The sequence below is a fragment of the Ceratotherium simum genome, chromosome 38, assembly GCF_057802395.1.
Source record: "Ceratotherium simum simum isolate JZ-2026a chromosome 38, ASM5780239v1, whole genome shotgun sequence".
Lineage (NCBI taxonomy): Eukaryota > Metazoa > Chordata > Mammalia > Perissodactyla > Rhinocerotidae > Ceratotherium > Ceratotherium simum.
In genome coordinates, this window is record NC_141937.1 from 24,554,042 (window position 1) to 24,576,551 (window position 22,510).

General features: G+C 37.9%; 1 protein-coding gene across 4 annotated transcripts in view; it reads left to right on the forward strand.

Annotated features, from left to right (window-relative positions):
- Positions 1–22,510, forward strand: part of STXBP5 (syntaxin binding protein 5) — a 170,082-nt gene that overhangs the window by 77,864 nt on the left and 69,708 nt on the right. For all 4 annotated transcript variants that reach the window (XM_087425202.1, XM_004440948.3, XM_087425201.1 and 1 more), the window contains exon 9: positions 6,431–6,509. In XM_087425202.1, the coding sequence (XP_087281328.1) occupies positions 6,431–6,509 (79 nt within the window). The remainder of the gene's footprint in view (positions 1–6,430; positions 6,510–22,510) is intronic.

Below are 22,510 nucleotides of genomic sequence, written 5' to 3' on the forward strand. Positions count from 1 at the left end.
AGCTGTCCATAGATGTGTGGGTTTATTTCTGGGCTTTCGATTCTATTCCATTGATCTGTGTGTCTGTTTTTGTGCCAGTACCATGCTGTTTTGGTTACTATAGCTTTGTAGTATATTTTGAAATCAGGGAGTGTGATACCTCCAGCTTTGTTCTTTTTTCTCAGGATTCCTTTAGCTATTCGGGGTCTTTTGTTGTTCCATATAAATTTTAGGATTCTTTGTTCTATTTCTGTGAAAAATGTTGTTGGAACTTTGATAGGGATTGCATTGAATCTATAGATGGCTTTAGGAAGTATGGACATCTTAACTATGTTAATTCTTCCAATCCAAGAGCACGGAATATCTTTCCATTTCTTTGTGTCTTCTTCAATTTCTTTCAGAAATGTTTTATAGTTTTCCGTGTACAGATCTTTCACCTCTTTGGTTAAGACCAGGCCAGTCTTGACAAACCACTTAGGCCAGTTGCAAGCCATCAGTGAAACTGCTACGCTGGGGGTCCCTAGCAGAGTTTTGGACCTTGAACAAGCACATCATAAACCCCACTGCCCTTGGCCAGGAGTCAAAAGCAAGATACCCAGCTGTCTCCCGTCCCGCTGTGAATCAGCTGTCTCCGCACTCGTTAAGGAAAGAACCCTCGTCCCATTTCAGACTAGTGTTATTAACAGTGTGGTTCTCCAGTTTGAATCACTTTAATTCCTAGAACATCACTATTCCATAGAAATATAATATGAGCTGCATGTGTAATTTTAAATTTGCTAGTAACCTTACTAATAACAGTAAAAAAAAAATGGGTAAAATTAATTTTAATAATGTTATTTAACCCAAAATATGCAAAATATCACCATGTAATCAACATACAAAGTTGAGATATTTCACATTCTTTCTTTGTACCCTTTGAACTCTAGTGTGTATTTTATATTACAACACATCTTAATTTGGACTAGCCCTATTTCAAGTGCTCAGTGGCCACGTGTGAGTGATAGCTGCCATACTGGATAGCCAGCTCTAGACTGAGAACATAACTGCTGTGTGACAACTGTATCAGTTAGAAAATACGTTCTCCATTCTAAATGGCAAAATTAAAAACTTGGGCAGCACTTGTTTTTGTCAACGATCCGGACTCATTTTTTAATGCATCTTCATTCATTCATTCAGCAGACATTTACCTGGCACCTCCTATGCACCAGAGATGAAATACTGGAAACATGTTGCCCTTGGAGAACTCATAGTCCAGTCAATGACAATGATGTATAAACTGATAACTAAAATATATATAATGAGTGCTGAGAAAGGCATGTGTAGTATGATGGGGAAACAGAAGTAGTGAGTATGTTTTTGGATGAAAGGTGTAGGAAGATTTCACAAATTCAGGTTATGTGAGCTTGGTCCTGATGAGTGGGACGTTATGAGGCGGAAAAGAGCAGAGCAAGGTTATTTTAGTCGGAAGGTACGAAGACATAACCAAAAGCAGGGTATTCTTGGAAAACTGCTAATAGTTCAGTATGACCAGAGTTTAAAATTCCTTTGAGCAAGTAGCAAGAAAGGAAGACAGAACCACATATGGAGGCAAGAATATGTATACAACGTAGTATGCTAAAGAGTTTGGTCTTTGTGGTAGAGACCTAGTAAATGATTTTACAATGAGAAACGTAAAATTTATATTTTGGAAATACTACTTGGATGGTAGTGCATCAGCTGAGCTGGGGGCAGAAGAGGGAGGCCAATTAGGAAGCTATTGTAAGCAACAAATAATGAAGACTTCAACTGTGACAGCAAATGGGAAGAAATGGACATACAGAAATAAAATTCTGGAATTAGATTCAACAGGGCTTCGATCAATTCATCGTAACTGGGTGTTGATGGGAATGGGAAGCAGAGCATAGTAAGAGACAAGAAATCAGATGTGACGTGGAGTTTTATATATTTATTAAGTCAAGTTTTGTAATTAACCAGATCTTTTCAATGATTGAACAAGGCATTTCACAGGTGGTTGAAAAAACTAGCACAGATTTTTGCTACTCGGGTGGCACTGCAAGTAAGGAGTAAAACGACCTCTAGTGGTGAAATCAGTGATCCTCTGAACATCCTTTAACTTACATGTGCTTTATAGAATCTTAGTGCCTTGTAACTTGATTTAACTTAGAAAATGGTTTGTCCAGGATTACAGATGAATAAATTAATCTTTCTGGAACATAAGCAATAATTGGTGACATAATTTTAAAAACCTGAGTTGAAAAAAAAGATCAGAGGATGCAGATCAAAAGGACTCACTAATTTCGAAGCAAGATTAATGAAGAAAGATCACTATAAAAACTGCAACATTGGTCACTTACAGAGATAATGAAACTACTTACTCTGTTAGCATCCTTGCAGGGGGCAGGAAAAAAGTTTACTAATAAAGAAATAAAAATCAGACTGGCTTTAAACTTTATTATAAGTTTAAGTGTTAAACACAGTAGAGCAATATCAAGACTATTGAGCAAGACAAAAGAGTTTTGTACCTAGCCAGATTTTATGCAAGATACAGAAGCTCAGACTTGCAGAGGTTCAGTCAATACATCACCCAGTGCTCTTAAAAATTGTTCCAGCCACTGAAAGATTGGTGGTGAATATTGAAATAAGTCAAATCAAGATACATCTGAATAATTGTTTTACTTCATAAAACAAAATGCATACAACAAAATAATTTTTGAAATAAATGTAAAATTTGCATCTGTCATCCCAAATTATATATGTCTGACGCTCTCATGAGAGCCTTGGGTGGTGGAAGGATAAAGGCCTGATGTTGGCCTTCTTCAGAGGCCGTATTTAAATTCCTTACTGAAAGGCCATATTTCTCTGAACAGATTGAAATAGAGGTTGAAATTCTTACTTTGTTCCTTGTGCAGCACGAGGGACTACTTTTCAGATTTGAGCCTCTTTTTTTCCATACCTTTCTTTTTCCCTCAATTTCCTCTCCCATCTCAACAAACCAGTCTTCTCGCCCAAGTCCTTTCCAGTCTCTTGGCCTGGTGTTCTGCTTCGCTCTATCATTCGTCACTTCTTGGTAAATTGGGATCCCAGAGGTTCAGGATTCCACTGCACCGTCACGTCCGTATAAAGAGAGGAGGAGACGATCTCCTAGGGTCTTAAGGCAGGATTAGATGCTCCAGTACCAGTTGGCAGGTGTATATTTATAAAAATTTAATATAATAAAGGTGACATTTCATTATCAGTGGGAGAAGTTAGGATGGTTCATAAGTAGCGCTGGCAGGGGCATCCTTATATCACAGCTTGTCACGTTGTACACTTGAAATCTGTGCACTTATTGCCTGCCAGTCACAGCTCAGTGGAACTGTAAAAATAGCGCTGAAATTGTCAGTGGAAAAATACCTTCCCTATACCAAAATATACTTCAGAAAATAAATAATTAAATGTAATAAATGACACTATTAAAGCAATTCTAAGAAATTGCAAAAAAAAATTTTTTTTAAATGATTTTGCGGTGGGGAAGAACTTCTAGGCATGAAACCAAAAAGGGGAATCACAAAACAGGCTGATGGGTTTTTTTCATACACATACACACACATGCGTGTATCATTACACATAAATAGGATCATATCCCGTACTGGTCCGTTCTCCCTTGACCCTCCCCTGCCTCAGCAGCCCAGTCCCCTTTCCTGCCCCACTAGGTAAGCTATGTCAAAAATCTTACAGATGTTCTTCCAAAATATGTATATTTCTAAAACCATATATTTTAACACACGCATATATAAACATATGAGATTTTTTTTGTCATTGTTTTACATAAAATAGAATTCTATTAGTCTTTTTTTTGCATCTTTTCTTAAAATCCACCGTGCTTTAGGAAAATCTCTCTGTGTCATCTGGCATAGCTCTAATCCCTTCATTTTAATGGTTAGGTAATAGCAAATTGTTTCACAGTTTTTCACAATTTATTCAGCCATTTCAAGTTAATGGACTTCACTTTCTTTTCAATTCTTGATCACTACAAATTATGCTGCCATTACCATCCTGTACATATTCGATAGGAGTTGGTCCTTTTGTCTCTGTGGAATAAATGCTCAGGAGTGGAATTGCTACTCCTCAAAGAGTTTTAGGTATTTCTGTTTGCAGGCAGTGTTCTCAAACTGCTTTCCAAAAAGACCATATCCTTCACGTTTCTACCAGCCACGTATGAGTACCTCTTTTCCAACGTTCCTGCCAGCAGCAGGTATTATGGGTCGTTTTACTTTCTGTCATTTTAGTGTTTTTTTTTTTTTTTTTTACTGCCTGTTTGCTCACCGTCTCACAGTTGGCCAGAGATGAGTGGCCGGGCCTTCTCCTTTACCCGCCGGTCCTTCCTGGGCGTATACACAGTGTGTGCAGCCTTCTAGGTCCCAAGGAGTGTGTCTGGTTCTTCAGGACCTCGTCCTAATTTCTGCCCAGGCTCTCACTTGCCTCAGCTGAAACCACAGCCTTAGGCCGCTACGGTAGTGCCAGCAGATTGCTGTTGTGTTTAAGATGCCCTGGAGATAGGGCCTTTGGTCTCCCTGAGCTACGTCTGTGTCAGATGAAACCGTCACAATGCCCTGGGAATAGTTTCCAGGGAGCTGCGAGTTGGGACAAAAAATTATTGTGCTCTAGGGAAGCTGGTTCTAACGGAATTGCAAAGAAACTTCAGTCCTCTCTGTTGGGTGCGAGTATTGGCTGGGGAGTGAGGGGGATGGGAAGAGCCCTCCATCAAAGCATCCTCGTCCCCCCATCTTACAAGGTTTGTTGTTTCTGTTGGGTAGACTCTGTTGCACTCGTTTTGTGGCTTCAGTCGATTTCCAGAGTTCTGAAGTGAGTAACTTGCGTTGTTTTGCTAGTATTTCAGTATTTGTAGGAGAGCGAGTTCATGGAGGTCCTCACTCATTCTGGAAGTCAGCTTCCTTCCCTAGTTTCCTAGCTATTCATCGGCGTTGAGTCCACCATGTGAACTTTAGGGTCCTTTTGTCTAAATCCAAGAAAAGCTGTTGGAATTCTAATAACAGTAAATTTGATAATTGATCTTGGAAGGATTGACATTTTAGATTTTAAGTTTTCTTAACTGGAAACATGATTAAGACTGATAGACTTGATTATTTAAATGTATGCTTCTGAGCAGTTTTTAAAAATTTCTAAGAATTCAATCACAGATGGTGCTACTGAAAATATTTGCAACATATGATGGACAGAATGTTAATGACCTTTGAATATTGGCTCTATTTTTAAATATAAAGAAGATAACATATAAGCATGGGTAAAAGACATAAACTATTTTTAAAAGAAATAGGGTTGACCAGAAAGCCTAAGAGTATTTCCAGTTAGGGATTAAAACAATACCAGTTAAAATGAGATACCCTTTCCACTTAGCAAATCAGAAAAAAAAATAACATAGCACTGTTCAGGAAGAATGTAGCAGAATACTCTCTTATGCTTTTGATGGAAGTATAAATTGGTACACCCTTTCTGAAATACAGTTCTATCCAGATAGCCCTTTTCTAGGAATTAGTCCTAAAGAAAAATCATTAATTTATTCACTCGTTAAATAGTTCTTGAATGCCCACTAGATCATCACCAGAAAACACATACACACTTAAAAACTTGGCTATCGTGGAATTTACTTGCTTGTTGGTGACGCAAACAACACACAAAATAAAATACGGAGTATATTACAGTGAGTTAGGTACTATGCGGGGGAAAAGGCTGGGAAAGAGGATGAGAGGTGTTGGGGCAGGAGGGTGTGTTTGGGATCTCCAAGAATAATATAATGTTGAGAATGATTAATATCTAAGAAATGGGAATACATGTTTTATTTTCTTTATATTTTTCTGAGTTGTTTCTACATTGAACATGTAGAAATAGCAGAAATCAACAAACATTTTTTAAAAATAATCAAAATTCTTCAACAGTATGAGTTTCTGACACATTTTATAGGTTGGTTTATTTCAGCAATCTTTTGGACATTACAGTGGATGGATTTTTACTTTAGGAGAATAAATATAAATGAGTTTATTAGCATATGTTTGATTTTACAGCCTGTCACACTTGGGTATAAATATGATTTAGATTTATTTTTCTTAAATAGAGCTATTTTAAAACTTGAATTCATTTAGCAAATTGAAATTTTCTTTTGCTTACCTGCAATAAAGAACATTGAGAAAACTATCAACTTCTTACTAGCATATTATTGAATAAATGTTGTTACTAAATTATTCGTTTTATTTGCTTTTCAGCATGAAACTTCAAACAATAAGTTTACTTGATTATTTTAAATCTTATTTTGTATTAAGTACTTCTTTCAAAATCACTTTAAAATGTTTCATGGTGGATTTCATTATATTTCGCTTTCATTTTATAAACTATCAATATAAGAATTTAGATTAACTTAGAATTTTAGAATTTAATGCAGGAAAATATATTTTAGGAAAACAGTTAAAGGATGGGAAGAAGCCAGAGCCATGCAAACCTATCCTCAAGGTGGAATTCAAAACGACTAGATCTGGGTAAGATTTTACTTCATTGCCAATATTCATTGTATGATAATTACTCAAATAGCACTGAAGCCTATTTCATCATTGCTTTCAAATCCCAGTTTAGAATGGTGTAGCCCAGTCTTAAATTTAAGGCTTTCTTTATTTAACAAAATCACTAAAATTGGAAAATTTGGGATATAATATTTCTTTGTGTTCTCTCTGTCTTTAGTAGTTTTACAGTATATCTTGGAAAGTTTGAATTATTTCTGTTGTCAAACTTCATACATTCTGTTAGATTAGTCTTCAGTAACAGTAGTGTTGATTCACTAGTGAAAATTGTGGAATAAGCAATGAAAAAAAGATTTAAAATTTAGCCTATTATACTATGTATGTTAATTATGAAAGTTATATATATTCTTCAAAAATTAAATGTCATAAGAATATTCGGCGGTTACAAAAATAAACATAGTTTAATATTAAAGGAAGTTTGTCAGTTGTATTTGAAGACATTGATTGCCACAATATGAATTAGGTATGAGTCATATGGTTTTTACAGTTTATGTATCTTACATATATTTTTGTATGTACCAAATGTTATGTTTAAAAATATAGTAAAGGAAAAACTTTTTAAATGTTTCTTTGAAAATTCCACATCTCTTTAACCTCTAAAGGAGCCCTTTAATTTATTTTCTAGTTCCTGAGGGAAAGTGTGTGGTTTTATTTACTATAGCTCCGTAAGAGAGTGAATTTATGTAGTACGTAGAGTGCAGTGGTCCTCAAATTGTGGTCCCTAGCCTGCAGCATTAGCTGAGAACTTGTTAGAAATGCAAATTCTCCAACTCTACCCCAGACATGCTGAATCAGAAACTCTCTCTGTGGGTGGAGCCCAGCAATCTGTGTTTTGACTAGACCTGCAGGAAATTCTGAGGCACACTAAAGTTTAGAACCACTGGTATATTTCTTTGTATACCAGTTTATAACCACTGGTTATTATAACTGGCCTACTTCCCTTTTTAACCTATTCTTCTACCAGTCTAATTCAACTCAGCCCTATTCTCATTTGAGAAATGACAGTAGGCTGAAGAATGGTAAGATTGCTGTTATTTTTCCTTGATCCTCTTTAGCCTTCCTCTGGGATCCAGAAGATATGCTGTGTTCATCCAGTAGGTTGAATGAACTCCAAGAGGAATAGCGTCTGTTTAACTGACTGTGGCATCCCTCACTGGGTGACCTTTGGCACAGAGTTACTGGACTTCTTTGTTCAGTTTCCTCATTTATGACCTAGATGTGACAGTAGGTCAAAAGGTGGCTGTGATGAATTAAGTGAGAGAGTCGTGTATTCAAAACATTTCACAACAGTGCCTGGTACATCATAAACTTGCTATTAATGGTTGCCCTTATTTTTATTAGGAAAGCTCCAATTGATTTTTATTGGCCATATTTGTCCTATGGCAAAGGAGTGTAAATAAGAAAAGCATTGTAGTCACAAAAAGGGCAGGGAACCAGAAAACACCCTGTGTTTATAAAACAACTTCAAATGAATTGTTAAACGTTTAAATTATCAGTGCTAATTGTCTTCTGAATTCTGTATTCATTTTAACAAATCTTGATTGGCCACAAAGGTAAAAACTCCAGGGAAGATTTTTTTTCTCTCTGTGCTTTACCTGTTGCCATTTTTCACTCCTGTAAAATGGTAATATTTATGAGTTCTCGGTTTCTTCAATATGGCAGCAATACTTCTCCTTTCATAGGATCAGAAATGAAAAACAAAACAAAACAAAACAATGCTGGCTCTTGTGTGTGTATTTGTAGGTGCTATGAAATAGATCAGTAGGATCACCCTACTGTAACAGTCTTCTCCAGCTTTCCAATTTCTTTTTTCACCTCGGGTAGGACATATGGGATTTAAATGGGTTCTTCTTTTTTCTCGCTCCCTGGCCTCTTTCCTTGAGACAGCTCCCCAGAAGTCCAGTGGGTAGCCGACGCTGAGAACCACTGCACCACCCTCCCGCCTAGAGCAGAACCACCCTTCGTTATGTAAGCCGGGCAGTGCTCCCCTTTCCCTGTCTTAGCAGTGTCCTGGGCAGGTGTCAGCAGGGGGTGTTCTATCAGTTCCTGTTGGCAAATAACCCAATTTTATTAGAAGAGCCATCCTTCCTTCCTCAGGATCTTCTACATTTTCTTCTCTTTCCCTAGAAATCCCTCTAGGCAGGAGGATTCCCTCCCACCCTTTATAGTCCAGCATACATGTCATTACTTTAAGGATGTCTTGGCCATGTTCACTAGATTGGGTTCTCAAGTAGTATGCTCTCAAAGCATGCTGTGTTTTTCCTTTCTAGAACTTATACTTGTCATTAATAATGCAATTATTTGTTTAGTGCATGCCTCCCCCATTAAATATTCTAGCTCAATGAAAGCATGGGACATACCTGTCTCACTTCTAATTGTCCTAGCATAGTGCTACTGAATGTAAGGAAGAAGATAGGCTGGTGTATGGGAGAGCATAGCATGAGGAATTAGCTGTTATATGTTAATGATAAATGCATAATTTAACTCTAAGCCCAAGGTAAACTCTGACAAAAAATGGAATCAAGATGTTGTATAACTTTTATTTTCTAATAAAATAAAGCATATATTGCACCAGGAGAGACCAGATTTTCCCTTACATAGGGAACAGTGACAGTATAATTAATATATTATACTGCACTTTTATTAAAGATATGGAACTATTCTTTATATGGCTTGTTCTTAATAAGTCAGAAGTTAAATGTTAGGTCAATTCTGTTGAAATTGTTTCCCTGAAAAACTGACGTGACCCAGGTGTGAAGCGAATGGTGCTTGAGCAGGGTGAGTGTGAACTCTGGCGCCAAGCCACCTGGGTCTGCATCCCACCTCAGCTGATCGCTTGTTGTGCGATCTTGGGCAAATCAACTAAGATTTCTGTGCTTATTTCTTCACCTGTGAGATGGGGATAATAATAGTATCTACCTCATAGAGTTGTTATAAAGATTGAACACATATATATAAAGTACTTGGAAAATGCTCTTCAAACCAGTTGTCCCACAACAGCATTTGATAACCTCTGACAAACATCTAACATGCAGTTATTCTGATTTTGCTGTCGCAAAGCAGATGTGCAAGTGGCAAGGTGGACCAGATTTTATAGTAACTAAAGAACCTAATGTTCTTCCCTAGATTGAGAATCATTTTATTCTGAGAAAGAAACACTATGATTTAGTGCAGTGATTTTTTTTTTAGATAGCAGATAATGGTGATCTATTAGTAGGTTGTGAAAATAATTTTGTTGGTTGTGACCATCAGTTTTTAACTTATAGACTAGAATAGGAATTAGAGTACAGTGCACATTTTAAAGATAAGCAGTGGTTCACAAAACTTGTTTAGTTGTATGTATTTACCTATCTGTATCCTGTATCAGGAAGTAAGATGCACTTTTTACTGTGAGTCGTGATCATAATATTTGAAGGCTCTTGATTTAGCGGAAATAACTGAGGCTTTGGATTGTCACACTTAGGTGCAAATCCTGGCTCTGCCGCTGACTAGCTGTATTGTCTTCGCCAAATTGCTTAACCTCAGTCCTTAGCTCAGTAAAATGGGGACAGTAATTTCCACTTCATAAAATTGTTATGAAGACCTGAAAAAAATAATGTCATGTGTTTGGCATGGTAGCTGGTAGCTGTTTGATGAATTCTAGTTCCTTTTCTCTTCTACTTCTACACTTTTCATTTCATGAGTAGACTGCATAAGAAATTGTAGGCAGGGCTAAATTTTCCATAAGATGCAACTCTGGGTGGGTTCACGTTTTCAAACATGTACTCATTTGAGCTCCTTAGAGTATTGTACTACGGAGCATTAGAAGTTAGTTTCTCTTGAGAAATGGACCACCATTCAAAGAGTCACTGGTTTTGGGGGAAGCATCTCTGTTAGGGAACTAAAAGTGAATATTATCAGAGTTAAATAGGACAGTTTAGTCTCATTTGGAGAATCACGTCTGAAAGGTTAATTTACTCCCATCACACATGCAGTGGCCAACCTTTTGTGTATAGAGCCAGAGAATAAATATTTTAGGCTTTTCAAGCCGTATAGTCAGATCTCTGCTGCAACTATTCAACTCTGCCATTGTAGCCCCAGAGCAGCCAGAGACAACTCATAAATGGAGGAATGTAGCTATGTTCCAATAAAACTTTATTTATGGACACTGAAATTTGAATTTCATATAATTTTCATGTGTCATGAAATATTCTTTTTTGTATTTTTTTTCAACTATTTAAAAAGGTAAAAAGCATTCTTGGTTTGCAGGCCATACAAGAATAGGCAGCCGGCCGTAGTTTGCTGCCCCTGTATGCACACACATCCATGCACGTGATGTATTAAGTTCATCTTTAAGGAAGAGTTTTTGGGCCTTTGTGCTTGTTATCACCCCTGCCCCATGTGCCAGAATTTGCTTTCAAGTGGTTTAGTGGGCAAAATGATTTCTTTAATTTTATATGTGGACTAAAAGCTGTAGGTGGTTTACTTATATAAGAATATGAAAAAACACAGACTGCAGTAAAAACTCAGGGTACATTTGTGATATTCTGGTTCTGAAAATATCTAAAAATCTATTTCAATAACACTCACAAACTTGCTGCCATGGAGTTTCCCCCACTGCTACCAGGGCCGAGTTTCCACTGAGAGGATCTGAACTCTCTGAAGCCGCCAAAAAAACTCCCTTGTGCCCAAAGGTCGTTGTTTCCTCAGAATACAGGCTCACTTTCATGTGGTGTTTTTCCTTCTTGACTGTCGATTGTTTTTAAATAACTATATCTGTTAATGCTTATGCTGTGATACTGTGTGCCAGATACTAAGTGCTTTACACGTATTAATTTGTTTAATCTTAGCAACAACCTTATGAGGCAGATATTATCTTTGTCTTACAGATGAGGAAACCTAAGCAGATAGGTTGAGTAACTTGCCCAAAGTCACAAAGCTCATCCGTGGAAGAGCCCACATTTAATTCTTTACTCTTAACCACACTATATTTCCTTTTTAATGAAACCTACTCTGTGTTCGCATTAACCACCAATCCCCAAGATCAGACTCCTACCTGCAGATCTTCCAGCAGCAATTGCTCTGCTAAATTACCTGCTAAAACTGCAGATGAAGAAACTCATCTTCAGTTCATTCACAGATAAGTTGACTATTGACAAAATGATGTTTTGGAATTTTAGGTTTGGTAATAGTCTTTACATCCATGAGTATGTTTTGTCATGCATGGAGCCTCTCCTTTTCTCAATTCTTGTGCCACCAATGCAGTCGAGTCAGCAGATGTTACATATTCATTCTCCTTCATCTCCATTCTTGCTAAGCCACAGCCACAAGAAGAGAAACTCGTTTGGATAGCATGCCCACTTTTACAAACTAAAGTAGTTCCCTTTTGTATTGTCTCAGCAATTCTCATATCCTCACTTGAGACAAAAATAGCATCTTTTATCTTGAACTCAAGGCTGTTACTTAGATAGCTTGGCTTCCAATCACCAAGAAGAAAGAAATTAGTAAATAAAGTGAACATCTGTTATTTGCTTACTATGTGCTAGGTATTATACTTGCAATTTGAATGCATTATCTTTCATCATTCTCATAACAGCACTATGAACTGGGTACTTTTATCATCTCCACTTAGGAATATAGGTATTGAGTGAAGAGAACTTAACTTGCTCCACAAATTAACAGAACTGGAATTGGAGCCCAGCTTGACTCCAGAGCTGGAACTCTTACTCAGTGCACTAAACATTCCCGCAGGTAGCGTGGGTTAGGATAGAATTGTCCTAATGATTTGCACGTCAGTCAGTTTGCCAAGAACTGGATTCTCTTAAATTTGCTTGTTTGTCGGATCATCTTCTTAAATGTAACATTAAATCATACAAGAAATCACACGAATGGGAACTGAGGGGAGATCTGTCTGTGCCTTTAATAGTCTGGATAACTTAATGCAAGCAACCCTAGCTTCTCAGAGGAATAGAGAGCTTCATAGATCACTTCCAGGCTACAAATTTAATTCTAATTTGATGAGGTCCAGGTTTAGATTTTACAGTATCGCTTTGTGGTCATGGCACCAGGCCTTACACTGTTTAGGAAAAATCCACAAGCAGATTTATATTTAACTGCCCCTAATGGGAGAAGACCTCTTTGAGTCCACGGACTCTTAAAATTTCAAATGCCTCATCAGATAGCCTTCCCTGTTTTCATGTTACTATTACCATGTTGGTCAGAAAGTTTCAATCTTAAATTGGCTAATTCTTATTTTATTACTATCTTCAGAGACATTCTTATGACCGCTCCTGATTTATCTGTATTATCTTCGTTCTGTCAAAGCTAGAACGTGTTCTCCCAGTCTTATTCTCCAAACCTCAGACCTAACTAGAATGTTACCATCCATTTTCTTGATTTTAAGATAACATTTAACTTGCAATGCCTTAACACTATTATGGTATAATCCCACATAGCTAGAAAACTAAGACTACTAGGTTGATAGCTCTGTCTTTGGACATTAGAATACCTCATTTAGTAGTATATATTCAAGATTGGGTTTTGTCCGTGGCTTCTATCAATTTAGAGATCAATTCAGATCTCTCTATTTTTAAGTTTTTCCCTATATTAATTTTTTCTTTTTTTGTGAGGAGATCAGCCCTGTGCTAACATCCGCCAATCCTCCTCTTTTTTTGCTGAGGAAGATGGCCCTGGGCTAACATCTGTGCCCATCTTCCTCCACTTTATATGGGACGCCACCACAGCATGGCTTGCCAAGCAGTGCGTCGGTGCGTGCCCGGGATCCGAACCAGCGAACCCCGGGCTGCCGCAGCGGAGCGCGCGCACTTAACCGCTTGCGCCACCAGGCCGGCCCCTCCCTGTATTAATTTTTAACTTATTACTGCTAAATTAAAACTGATATCACATATTTGATTGTCTATTGATATACAAATCTGTTTTTATATCATTGTCAAGTTTTGCTTGTTAACTTTGTGTGAAAGTAAACATGTATCGAGTCCCTGAAGTACAGTTAACGAGGGGCAGTTGCTAAAATGGAGGTGATGTTGCTTGAGTATAAGAAAAAGGAGCACAGGGGCTGGCCCCGTGGATTAGCGGTTAAGTGCGTGCGCTCCACTACTGGCAGCCCGGGTTCGGATCCCGGGCGCGCACCGACGCACAGCTTCTCCAGCCATGCTGAGGCCGCGTCCCACAAACAGCAACTAGAAGGATGTGCAACTATGACATACAACCATCTACTGGGGCTTTGGGGAGAAAAAGGGAAGAAAAGGAGGAGGATTGGCAATAGATGTTAGCTCGGGGCCGGTCTTCCTCAGCAAAAAGAGGAGGATTGGCATGGATGTTAGCTCAGGACTGATCTTCCTCACAAAAAAAAAAAAAAGAAAAGGAGCACATACAGAGTGGTTCCCTGACGGCTCAGGACCCTTCAGAGCCAAGGCTCCTGGTGCTGGTATTTTATCTTAAAAGACACCAAAATAAAGATGTAGGAAGGAAGACTAGTAGATTCTGAACAGGAAAAGAAGTAGGAAACCCAAGATATCGTGTCCTTGAAGTATTTGTAGGAGAGAGTGAGTAAGACTTGTTGGCTGCAATAGAAAGATTGATAAGCATGATAACAGAAAAAGATTAGGAGATATATATCATAGGAAGGATTAATTTGTGAGAGTACTGTATTAGCATCCTTTCAAACATGAGCCAGGATGTAAAGGCATTAAAAGAAAGAAAAAGAAATGGGTGGATTCACCATAGAAAATACCGGGTTAGAAGGTGTAGTCAGTGAATTCAGCAGTGGATGTAAGTAGCAATTATGTGTCATCAGGAAGAGAAAGACACTGATTTTTGTTTTCGCTTTAAATTAGAGAAGACCTCCATGTGACTAATGGCAGACAAGAAAGAGCTATTGGAATAGGAGACACTGCAAATGAAAAGGGAGTAATTTTGGAAGCAAGTTGTAGAATGAATTTCTCACGATGAATCCCAAGTACAGATACAGGAGAGAACTTTCTGTCTTAAATACTAACAGCCTTGTCATATGATTCTATGATGCAGATACATTCTTCTAGAAAAATTTTTTTGCCACAGAACCAAAAGTCTTAGGGTTAAGATAGGTTTTGGGTCCTGAAATGGAACGTTGAAGTGGGTGAAGTAGGTGACAAGAATAAGAAGTCTAGTAGACGGGAGTGTGCGGGCTAAAGGATGGAGTGGAGCGGGGGCAATTAGCTGATGGAGAATGAGACTTCTCGGCCCCTGCTGCAGTGACCAACATGCATTAAGCACCTTCGTAAATGCTTGTTGAATGGATGAATCACAAGAATATTCTGACTTAATTTGTGTAATTATTCTTGAGTGGCCTAGAAAGCAGAAAATTTTTCAGCGTAAGCTACGTTTTAGCAGTACTTGAATACAAAGTGTAAGTGACAGCTATGGAAATGACATTAAAAATTGGCAAACTATTTTCATAGGAAAAACGCACTTTAAAAAAAAGTGTATAATTAGTCACAATTGTTTTATTAATTTCATCTTTAACCACTGTTATGGACTTATTCTCTGAAGTGTTTTTGGAGGTATATGGGTTTTTTTTAATTATAACATTAAATAAAATCCTCACAAAAGAAGCATATTACCTGTAATTCCACCATTCTAAAACAATTTTTTTTATTTGTTCATTTTTCTCTAAGTCTCTTTTCAGATACATATCCATTTTCACTTAATTATATCCTTAGAGCATGTCTAGTTTGGTATTTTTTTCCAACTTAACATGTCTAAAGTATTACTAGTTTTTATCTTTTTTTTTTTTTTTTAAATTAACCAGAGCACAGAGGAGTGAGTTAACACCAAGACTGGTGTTTATTCTTTTTTTTTTAATTTTTATTTATTTTTTCCCCCAAAGCCCCAGTAGATAGTTGTACGTCATAGCTGCACATCCTTCTAGTTGCTGTATGTTAGACTGGTGTTTATTCTAAGAAGCTTCTCTCTTCCTGGGAATCATCTGTTTATTTTTTTATTATTATTATTTTTTTCAGGGGAAGATTCACCCTAAGCTAACATCTGTTGCCAGTCTTCCTCCTGTTTTCTTCCCTCTCCCCCCTCAAAGCCCCAGTACATAGTTGCGTATAGTTGTAAGTTCATCTGGTCCTTGTATGTGAGCTGCCGCTACAGCATGGCCACTGAACGACGAGCAGTGTGCTTCTGGGAACTGAACCCAGGCCACCGAAGCAGAGCTTGCCAAACGAACTTCAACGGGTAGGCCATCAGGGCTGGCTCAGTTTTTTTTTTTTTTTGCTGAGGAATATTCACCCTGAGGTAACATCTGTTGCCAGTCTTCCTCTTCTTTTGCTCAAGGAAGATTAGCTCTGAGCTAACATCTGCACCAGTCTTCCTCTGCTTTATATGTGGGACACTGCCACAGCATGGCTAGTGAGTGGAGTAGGTCCACGCCCAGGATCTAGACCTGCGGACCCAGGCCACCGAAGCAGAGTGTGCAGAACTTCAACCCCTCAGCCACGGGGCCCAGCCCTCGATTTTTTTTTTTTTTTTTTTAATAATTAGTTTTAAAAGCTGTGTCGTTTACTCAGACATTCCTCTTTTAACATTTTGCATTTTTGGTATTATAGATACTCAGATGTTTCGTATTTTAAATAAAAATATAGTAGTGAACATACTCTCTTTTTTGCTATTATAGATAATTCAACAGAAGATCTTTACTGTTATACTGTTTCTTTACAGTAAATTTCCAGTGTTCAAATTGTGAAGATAAGTGATTTTTATGAATCTTGACAAATTGCCACGTTGCTTTTTGAAAGTATCTGTGTATGCTTTAAAGAACTGAGTATAAAATATAACAGTTTCGTCAGTCTCGTCAGTGTGAGATGACTTTTATTTTATTAATTCGCTGCCTTAAACGTCAGCATTTATGCTTTAGAATTATCTGAAATGCTGTAACCACAATGTTAACTCCTAAATGACTGCTGTTCCTGGAAGGGTGACCTGCTGTGATAACGGGGAGTTGAAGTTAAGTTTGTTTGTATCTGCATGCAAAGCAGCATTGATTCATTGAAACTTTCTAGTTTAACTTTTTGCGATCATTTGTCTAGCTGAGCTTTTTCTTTTTTCTTTTCTTTTTTTTTTTTTTGGTGAGGAAGATCAGCCCTGAGCTAACATTCATGCCAATCCTCCTCTTTTTGCTGAGGAAGACTGGCCCTGGGCTAACACCCGTGCCCATCTTCCTCTACTTTATATGGGACACCGCCACAGCATGGCCTGACAAGCGGTGCGTCGGTGCGCGCCTGGGATCTGAACCCGGGCCGCCAACAGCGGAGCGCGTGCACTTAACCGCTATGCCACAGAGCCGGCCCCCAGCTAAGCTTTTATGTTTTGGCAAGGGACCAGAAATTACTCATATGCTTGTCTGTGCCCCTGTATCTAGAAACTCTCAGATGAATTTAACAAAATTAGTTTGTTAGTGGTTGATATTCATTTGGTAACAATTATTCCATTTCTGAAATCCTAACGTAGAATTTTTTTTTTTGAGATTTTACTCAGTATTTTATTTATTTATTTTTATTTTTTATTTTTTATTTTTTAAAATTTTTTGTTTATTGCAGTAACATTGGTTTATAACATTGTAAAAATTTCAGGTGTACATCATTATACTTCTATTTCTGCATAGATTACATCATGTTCACCACCAAAATACTAATGACAACCCATCACCACACAGATGTACCGAATTATCCCTTTCACCCTCCTCCCTCCCGCCTTCCTCTCTGGTAACCACCAATCCAATCTCTGTCCCTATGTGTTTGTTTATTGTTGTTATTATCTAACGTAGAATTTTAAAGTCTTGTAGTTTTTGAATATGTATTATTTATAAAAAGACACAGTTTCATTTCAAACCTAATTGTTTTTGAAATTGTTCCTTATTTGTTAAGGCTACTCAGATATCCCCTTTTTATACTGCCTCTAGTTTATTCATCCTACTTCCTCCCACTGAAGTTCACTCTGAGCTTTCCTAGCATTTTTCATTTACAGCATGCCTTCTTCATCAGCTAAGTTGGTTCTCTGGTGCATCCTTAAAGCTCAATGGATTGCTCACGCTAGTCTAAGGGTAGATTTCCCATCATTATTCATCCTAATCTTCGTTTTGTCCCATCCCTAAAATGCTTTCACTTATGATCTGTCTGTTGACTGACTATCTTATCTTAGTGATGGCTCACTGGTTGTTCTAGTACTTTTACTTGGCTGCTTTTAATATATATTGATATCAGCTTGTATGATTTAGATTATGTTTATCTAGAGGACAGGGATTAAATCCATGTAGGATGTTGTCTGCAGTAAATGATTTTGAAAACTATGCAGTGTTCTTTCGGAGATGAGCGTTGACTGTGAACCTGATATACATTCCTTTTAATCACAAATTAATTCCACATGGCAAAGACTACATTGAAGAGTTTAGATTTCTTTTTGAAAAAATGCCTAGTTGTTACATAGTTAAATTCTGTTATTTGTACTGATACTGGAAAGAACCTAAAGTAATGAACTACCATGAATTGCTTTTGTGTTCTTATAAATCTCATGCACCCTAACCAGCCTGCATATGAAAACTATAATACATTGAAATCCCAAAGCATAATTTTTGTAGAATTTGTATGGTTAGGATAGGTCTACCAGATTCTGTATCTATCTCATTGCCTTATCACATTGATGCTTAATGTTTGTTTCGCTTTCTAGTTTTAACTTCAGCACTGCAATTGGCGCTCTGTCCTGCACAGCACAGGTGGTGGAGAAAAGTCGTGTTGCCGTAGATATGGCAACTTCATCATAGTAGCTGTTGTTAATGAAACAGGGTCTGGAGGTGGCTATGCCAGTTCTAGAGGGTCCTCTTAAAATTGGCAAAGGTAAAGATCTGAACTGGAAAGACACCGGAATATCATCTCATCATTACTAGTAAAAGAATAGTCACTTTCTGAGAATGCACTTTGTGCTGGGCACTGTGATAAGCAACTTATATATTATGTCACTTAATCTTGACAATAACTCTATGAGGTGGATATTACGGATAACTGAGGCTCAGATCATTAAAATTAAAGTAAGCTGTTCAATCCTCATAGATACAAAGGACTAGAGCTAGGATTTGAACACAGACGTCTGCTTCCAGAGCCTGGGCTGTGACCCCTTGTGCATTTTTGATTCCGCATACTCACTTCATTATCATGAGGATTTATTCTAATGCTACCCTGTTATTTCCCTGTTCACTCAAAAAGCACCCTGATGAAAGCTTGTCCTAACTAAGCTGTAGTTCTCTTTTTATCAGAGTTGTCATTGGGATCGGCCTCTCTACCCAGACATGCCATAAAGCGTTCTGTGGCTCCTGATTGAACCCCACACAGTGTGAGGAGGTGGGGGCCTTGCAGAGAGAGCCTCAGTGACACCTCACATTGCCCCCTGATGATGACAGGGTGAGTCAAGTAGCATCATTAGAAGGCTCAACTTCTGTGTCCAGACTAGTGCCACTCAAAGTGTGATGCATAAGTGCCTCCAGTCTGCTGACTGGTCTGAGACAAAATAAGTATAAAAAGTACAAAAATCAAGAGTAAGAGTATAGAAACTTGAATATCCTTTGGCATTGCCACATCTCCATACACCTACGTCTTACAAAAGCATAGATTTTCAATGAATTGAAAATTTTTAAAAATAGTTCTTGACCACAGATAGTTCGAGAAGCATTGTTCAAGACTGTATGCATATGATTAGAAGAGTAGTTTTAATTCATCTCCCGATATTTTCAATTTTATTTTATTTTTTGCTTCCTGGCCCTTAAACGTTCAGATTTTTGAAACCCTTGTTTTTGATTATTCCATTTTGATTTGATAGCTTAAAAAACTTATTAGAGGAAATTCATTATTACTTTTTGTTTTTTGTTTTTTTGTGAGGAAGATCAGCCCTGAGCTAATCCTCCTCTCTTTGCTGAGGAAGACTGGCTCTGAGCTAACATCTATTGCCAATCCTCCTCCTTTTTTTCCCCAAAGCCCCAGTAGATAGTTGTATGTCATAGCTGCACATCCTTCTAGTTGCTGTATGTGGGATGCGGCCTCAGCATGGCTGGAGAAGCGGTGCGTCGATGCGCGCCCGGGACCTGAGCCCAGGCCGCCAGTAGCGGAGCGCAGCGCGCGCACTTAACCGCTAAGCCACGGGGCCAGCCTGTCATTATTACTTTTTGAAGTGTGCTTCACAGTTTGTTTTCTACTCTAACCATGTATGCAGATGAACCTGTTATAATAATTGACATATAATCAGCCAAATCTAAACTTTTATCTTTTATGTGAAAAATAGACAATTTGACACCAAATATGAGATCATAGTTGCATAGATTTCCATTAGACTATTCCATTAGGTAATCATAATTTACATTTGAAATTTGAACTAAGAATGTTAGAAATTTGATATAGGGTCTCCTAGAAATCAGTCATTTTTAATTCATTCACTAAGTATGTATGTCTTTAGACCTTGTGCTGAGCACTGGGATTAGAGTGGTAAAGATAAGGTATTTGTTACCAGGTAGCTTTCAAGAGCTAAGGTACAGTTCTCCTCACCAAATACATTGGTGTTCCCTCTGAAATAGAGTGGCATATCTCTATTTGAAAAAAGTTGGAGAATTTGAAAAGATTAGTTATATAAATCAATGGCATATGAGATTGACTATTTAGAGCTTAAATTCCAATTTTAAAAATGTATAGATGTAGTGAATAACATAAGTGGGAGTCTGTGCAGAAAGAGCATCAGAATAGCACAACAGTTAAATTTCAGACGCCTTTAGACAGTTCTTCCCAATCTGGCCGTGTGCTGGAGCCGCCTGAGATGCTGGCCCTCCTACAGCATTTCTGCTTCAGGAAGTCTGGCACCAGTGACCAGCCGAGCAGTAGGTTTAGTGGTATTGAAAATGGGTATTTGACACACTTTTTGGGATACTTAGCTACAACCTGGTAGTGCAGAGGTAAAATATACATTCTGGGTCCTGAAGGAGCTCATGATGCAAAGGAAGAGGAGATAAACAGTGACAATTCAGCGTGGTAAATGCTGAAAAAGAGGTATGTGGAGAGAACTTAGGAACCCATGAAGGGCACCCAACTCAGTCAGGGTGGATGAGTCAGGAAAGGTTTTTCTGAGGAGATAATGATTGGACTGAGTTTTAAAGGAGGAATAGGAATTAGCCAAACAACAACGAGGGGAAGTGTATCTCAGGCGGTGAACAACTTGTACAAATGCTCTTGTAATAACGTAAGCTGCAGGTTATCGGGGCCAGTACTAAAGTAACAGTGGGGATGAAACGGAGGAGACAGGTTCTTGAGATCCTAGTAGAGTCAACAGGATGTGTTTACAGGATTTAGGGTCATGTCATCTGTTACCGTGTACTGCCTCACTCTCTCTGTTGCAGCCATCCCGGCCTTTCAGTTCCTGAGATACGCCAAGCTTGTTCCTGACTTGGGGTCTTTGCAACGGTTATTCTGCCGAGAATGTACATCCTTCTCCCCCAACCCCGAGGTCTTTGAGTGGCTGGCTCCTCTTCATTCTGGTCTCAGCTCATCTGTCTTTGCTTCAGGGGCCTGTCCTGAGCCTCTGTCTTACAGTAACCCCTCCAGCCCCTCGCTCACAGCCAGCCCATCACTCTACCTTGTGTTATTTTCTTCATAACACATCACAGTGTGTTTGTTGTCTGTCTAGACCAGATGTGAGAGCACTGTCTTATTCTCAGGAATACAGGTGCTGAAAAACTATTTGAGTGAATGAATGGGTAGTATTATGGAGCGGAGTTGTGCAAATTCATTATGCAAATGGCTCTTGGGGTAGAAGTGCCTCGTTTAAGTAAAGAATGCCTCATATGGAAACACAACTTCAGCCAAACCTATTGTCAAGGCCACCCTGGGGAGGTTAATCAGAAGAAGGAAGCATATAGACTTCCCTGAAGTGTCTAGCTTCTCAAAAATTCCAACCAAAATTATAAAATCTCCAAATCAACACCTTCCTGATTTGGATGTCTTCAAAAAATGCGGGTCTTGGGTAACACCCAACATCGTTAAAAGGAATTCTACATAAAGTAATGGAATAAAAATTATACTACTTACAGACATTATTATAACATCAAAAAGGCTAATCTTTTATTTAAAAAAAGAAGATTCTCCACTTACATAATTCACATATTACCTAGAAATAATGTAGATCCCGAGAACTTTTAATATAATTCCAAACGTCAACAAAAACTTTGAATTTTTATAATTTTGTAATTTTCAGACTATTCTTGAAATATTAACGTCTAGTGTTAAAATATTTAACGTTACCATTGTTTTTACGACTAATTCTTTCTTGTAAAATATTCATTTCATTGATATTTACCCTTCAAGGTTTGGAACATTATAATGAAAAAAATATAACTTAGTGAGGTGTTCGTAGGTTAGGTGATTCCTGCCTGGCAAACTTAGATGATGTTTTTAAAAGCAGTACATAAAATAAGAAAAAGAAAAAAAATATATATATGCATTTGTTGCTGCATTTGGGAAACTTTTATTATGAAAAAGAATGTTACCGTGGTATCCTTTTCAAACTATTTCTTATCCATATATTTTCATCTATGTTATTTTCATTGTGTATTTTTTCACAAGTTTAGAAAAGAAGTACAGGCAGCTTACAAGGCCACTGAACAAATACTTAGTTGAGGATAAACCTGCCTAATTGCCAAGGTGTTATAATACCGTGCTAACAGTTTAACTATCTAATAAACTGGTCGCCTACCTGGTATCTCTATGGAAATTTTATTCTGTAATGTAACTCAGCATCTCTCTGTTCATGGTTCTTACATTAATAATACTTTTTTTTTTTTAAGTTGGCTATATGTAAAAACATACTCATCAGACCATTCTTGAAATATTACATATAAAATGCCTGGCTGGGGCCTCCTGCTCTGTAAAAGTTTAAGTTGTTGGACTCTTCAC